This window comes from Nicotiana tabacum, chromosome 11, assembly GCF_000715075.1.
Source record: "Nicotiana tabacum cultivar K326 chromosome 11, ASM71507v2, whole genome shotgun sequence".
Classification (NCBI taxonomy): domain Eukaryota; kingdom Viridiplantae; phylum Streptophyta; class Magnoliopsida; order Solanales; family Solanaceae; genus Nicotiana; species Nicotiana tabacum.
Genome location: NC_134090.1, coordinates 132,216,209 through 132,221,271, shown reverse-complemented (window position 1 = coordinate 132,221,271; position 5,063 = coordinate 132,216,209). Strand labels below are relative to the sequence as shown.

At 33.4% G+C, this 5,063-nt stretch overlaps 1 protein-coding gene across 1 annotated transcript; it reads right to left on the bottom strand.

Annotated features, from left to right (window-relative positions):
* Positions 1 to 1,094: 1,094 nt before the first annotated feature.
* Positions 1,095 to 4,169, bottom strand: LOC107796389 (cytochrome b561 and DOMON domain-containing protein At5g47530). Its single transcript, XM_016619147.2, has 3 exons — positions 3,186 to 4,169; positions 2,341 to 2,595; positions 1,095 to 1,672 (listed from the first exon to the last, which is right to left on the bottom strand). The coding sequence occupies exons 1-3, from the start codon at positions 3,810 to 3,812 to the stop codon at positions 1,355 to 1,357; spliced, it is 1,200 nt and encodes a 399-aa protein (XP_016474633.1). The 5' UTR covers positions 3,813 to 4,169; the 3' UTR covers positions 1,095 to 1,354.
* Positions 4,170 to 5,063: the final 894 nt, after the last annotated feature.

Here is a 5,063-nt window from a genome sequence, read left to right as displayed (position 1 = left end):
AGAGAAACTTGGGGGGAGTGGGAATATATGGTTGAGTAAAATTAGGAGACTAATTAATACCATTAAAATCCTAAAATGGTACATAAATGGTAATTAGGTATATAGAAGGTAATTATATTAAAAGTTAAGCATAGAAGGTAATATAATTTACTATATGGCATAGGAATGTAAAAATTCCTTTACGTAACTCCATTTAATTGGATTTGAATGAATAATCCAATTGTGTTAGCTTATAATATTTATTTAAAATAACATGTCTTAAATTAAAGAATATAATTCAAACTCTTAGGGATTTAAATCCAATAAAATGTAGATACCTAAACAAGCTTTTCCTTGAAGTAAAGTAATGATTTTAGTTGGTGCTCATTCTCCTATCCATAAGTTCTCTAAAGCATTGGCTTATTTATCTTACCGTACCTCCACAGAATGGGAAGGGAACCTCATAATATTTTGGTGCTTTGTAAAGGACTAATATCGCAAATATTGGTAGATAGATCACCTAAATATTGAAAAAGCCTCGTAATTGTTACAGATAAAAACCAACCTCAAATAGGTTTTGGCTGTTTCCCCAACTTTGAAAACCAAATCCAGAACCAACCAAACACTAGAACCTTTGTGTTAACTTTTGTGAAAACTACCTTTGTCTATTTTGTTAATTTAGGAAAATATTTTCGTTTGCTTTTTGAAAACTAAAATCTTTTTTTTTAATTCACTAAACAAGCAATAATATTAAAGAGCCACATGTTCTTCCACTTGTTCTTGAAACAGCCTTGTCAAGTTTGCCACTTGTTATACCAAGTTTGAATTGATTGTTGCTTCAGTTTCGTGCCAGTATATGGTGGTATTTGATTGAAATAAATACTAAATATACTATTTTTTTGTCATTTTATTTTGGTGCTATTTGACTGGATATAATTTTGTAAAAAGAAAGACTTGGGCATATGCTAAAAGTAGCGGTAGAATTTACAGTATTAAATATGTCATGATATTTTTATAATTATAAGTATACCATAAAAATAAATAAAAAATGAGTTGACTAGTTTTCAAATATATGAAAGCATCATTTTGTAAATAACCTAAAAAAAAGAGTGACATAAAATAAAGTTGAGACAGTACGACCAGAAATAGGTGGTATCTCAACACTATATGTATTACACAAGAATAAATTACAACCATATCCATCTGCAAGAGAATCTAAATCTAGCAACCAAAAGTACAATCGAAAACAAAAAATATGATGCTAAACATCATAAACTAACAATAATCTCAACTAAAACATACATAACATGCCTCTTATCTATTAAGAAGGGGAAAAAACAAAAACAAAAAAAAATCATTATAAAACATTTTTATTTTACACCTCCCTGTTTGCATATGCATTAACACCATTTGCCCCATTCCCATTGGGGTACTTGTCAGAAACTGAAGTCTTTTTCCTTTTAATGACAATGAACCAAGTAAAGGCTTCCAATAAAACTGCAATTGCACCTAAGGCAATGATAACCCCAATGTAAGCCCTCTTCCAGTATTTCTGTCCATTTAAGGCATCAAATCCCTCAAACACATTGATGATGCTAAGAATGATTACAGTGTATCCAATAGTATGGTGGTAGATGTTCCAGTAGAGTCTGTACTTGTGGTCTGGCTTTGGCCTCAATAGCAAGGCAAAAACCTATCATACAAAACAGCAATTAAAACTTGGAATTTGTATGTTAATCAAGTAAAAACAGCTTATTTAAGCGTTATTCTCCGGTACGTGTTGTGTTACATTGAAGCCATCTGTAAGTTTTTGCTTTTTTTATTAATAGCGGAGAAATTATTAAGCGTTAATGGCACGTTAACTTGTGACGTACTCTTAATTTATACATTACGTGCTGCCCTCTTACCACTAGACCAAAGCTTCGGGGCCTTAACTGGAGTACTATAATTTTAGTAATTATTTTCCCTGTCCCAACATGGTTGCCACTTTTCAGTTTCTGAGAGTTAAACAAGTAAGATTTTTAAAGTTGTTCTTTCATAGTTTTGACATGGAAAAAATTGGAACTTGTAACCATTACTTCTTGTGTAAAAGGGCAGCCGGTGCACTATGCGAGGGTTCCGGGGAATGGCCGGACTACAAGGGGTTATTTCCACGGTTCAAGCCCGTGACCTCCTGATATGGCAGCAACTTTACCAGTTACGCCAAGGCTCCTCTTCTTGTGTAATTTATGAATATCTGAATTTTAATCTCAAACACAGAATGGTCTATGTTTAATTCATTCGGAAAGCTGGTCCAATTAATCTTGTTAAACAAAAAGTGACAAATAAATGGAGACAAAAAATAGTGCAAAATTGACATACCTGAAGAGTTCCAAGGCAGAAGAGAGTAATGCCAATGTTTCTGTGAGTATTGAATTTAATTCCAACAGAATCACTGCCAAGCTTGAGACCAGTGCCCCATCCAGCAACCCCAACAGCATAAGCAGAGGTTTGGCAAGCAACATGTAGGTAAAACCAAGCTGGATTTGCTGACTTGAACACTTTCAAATACCTTGCAAATACAGCACCCATTGGCATCATAACTCCCCAACTAATTGCATTCAGCACTCCATGTGTCTGTCAAAATTTTCAAGATATTCATCAGAAGAGGACATATTTTCTCCACCTATAAGAGCTCAAGTTGTGACATGTTCATGCTTATTACGTTTAAATACAGATAAACAATATCCATTTAGATATTAAGAAAATAATCGGTCTTAATTATTTAGTATTCAGATGTAGTGACAACATTTTAATATTCTATATTCAGATTTAAAAATCTTAATCTTCATAAAAATAAATAGGGTGAACTATAGTTTGTGGCTCGAACTATATGCACATGTTAAAATATTTTGAAACAAACTAAGTTTTGAGAATCATTAAATTCTGCATACTCAACAACAACAATGCTTCAGATCCAGCAAGTTGGAATTGGTTATATAATACTCACCATCCCTCTATGTTGTTCAATTTAAATCCGTCTCAATCCAATATTATAAAAGTATTGAAATTAGTTACTCTAATACTAAAAGTTGTCTCCATTTTCTATTAGCATATAAAAAAATTTACAAGACCAAAAAAGCTCCTAATAAACATTACAACTACAGGAAGTCACATAATTAAAATCCAATTTTTACATTTAAATTAAGAAAGAATTTAGAACTCACATTTCTTCGACGTTGTCTAGAACTGGCTGAATCACCACCAGCAGCGGCAGAGGTCTGTCCACTGGCAAAATCAATAGTTCCCAAACTCCTCACGTTATCACCAATCCGACTATGAATTTGCAAACTCTGACCAGAAACTGCACCATTTTGCCAAACCTGATTAAAACTAGTACTACTCCCACTAGGAAGCTCCAGAGTTGCAAATATAACCATCTCGTTATTTATAAACTCTGCTGCAATTCTAGGCACCCTAAAGCTCAAGGGACCTTCTCTCAGCTGTGTCTGGTAGCTAGAAATAGGTGAAGTGTAGGCATGAATTTGTCCACTTGAATTTCTAAAAGCAACCAAACACTGAGCTCCTAACATATTTGATCCTCCTATATTTAAAGCCCAAGCAACCCAATCAGAATCTGTGACACCACCATGTCTATAAGCAAGATCTACTGTGTGGTTAGCTGAGTGGTAAGTCCAGTGTAGGACAGAGTTGAGAACAGGGAGAGGGTTGCAAGTGGCAAAAATATTGTTGTTGCTGAATCGATGACTTGAACAGTTTTGAGCATAAGTTGAAGTGAAGAGAGTTAACAAGATTGATGAAAACACCAAACTTGTTAAGACCTTATTATCCATTTTTCTGAAGGGACAACAAAAAAAAACAAGATTTGCTTTTTCTTGTTCTGCAGCAACCAAAGAAGATGAAAAAACAAAAAGTTCAAGGATTTGGGTATGTCCCAGATGGTTCAAGAATTGGTTTTTAAGGGAATTTAGTTTCTTGAATCAAGAAAGTGAACTGCTTGATCAAGAAAATGGGGAAGATTGAATAGAACTTTATAGACTAGAAGATACGTGGTAGAGAGTTGGGTTAGTTGACTGTTTCCTATTTGAGAAATTTGGTGACATTTATGTTTGAAACCAAAAGTCTAAATGGAAAGAAAGAAAGTTCAAATGGAAGCAGCCAGGAAGGTCTTTGAAAATACTTCTACTTTTGTATTTAATAATAATTCAAAGATTTATGACTAATCTTTGGTGCTCCAACAACTACCTTGCTTTCACACCTGGAAAGTCATGAATTATTATTTTAAAAATTGGACTTTAAAAGCATTACATATTTCTACTAACAGTTTGGTCATAGAAGATGTGCTTTTGGTTTGTGTCAACTTGTACAAAAACAACAGTTCATTCATCTTGCGAGAGTGGATTTTGTGCCAAATATCTAAACAGAATCAGTACATTCACAATGACCAGATATTAGTACCCTTTCGTATTTTTGTGTATCAACAAAAAAATATGTCAATAATTAATACTTTGTTTGTCACGCTTCTTACCTCTTTCTCCTTTTGTTCTTTTTTTTTTTCTAGAAATATTCAAATCACCACTCACCTCCACAATGTGCATAGATGCTTCTATTATTTCCTAATCTATGCATACATCCTATGGCCCGTACAATACTTTTGGGTATTTAAATCTAATTAAATAGATTAATATTTAATACTAGTGGACAATTGACCGGTGGTGGACCAGTGATTTTTTCTTTGGAAGCACCCCAAACACACGCTAAAGATAAGAATGTCTTTATTATTCTCTTTTCACTCGCTTAATGGACCCTCCAACCAGCTTCCGAATGAACCCAAAAATAATAGTACGTAGTATTTCTTTTTCTTTTCTTTTTTTGAAATGAAATAGGGAGAGACATTAATTGTTATAACAAAACGTACTAGACAATTGTCACGACTTCGGAATTCCCCTCTTCGAGATTTTGATGGCGCCTAACATTTTACTTACTAGGCAAGCGAACGTTAGAACAATTTTTCTTTTTTTTTCAACAATTTAAATTAAATAATGAGAAAGAATTGAAATAACTGTAATAATCCAAAGCAAAGT

Excerpts from the sequence above, each read along its gene's own strand:
- LOC107796389 (XM_016619147.2), bottom strand. The coding sequence starts at position 3,812 with ATGGATAATAAGGTCTTAACAAGTTTGGTGTTTTCATCAATCTTGTTA. Across the intron at positions 2,596-3,185 it reads CTAGACAACGTCGAAGAAAT|ACACATGGAGTGCTGAATGC; the intron begins GTGAGTTCTAAA and ends AAATTTTGACAG. Across the intron at positions 1,673-2,340 it reads TCTGCCTTGGAACTCTTCAG|GTTTTTGCCTTGCTATTGAG; the intron begins GTATGTCAATTT and ends TTTGTATGATAG.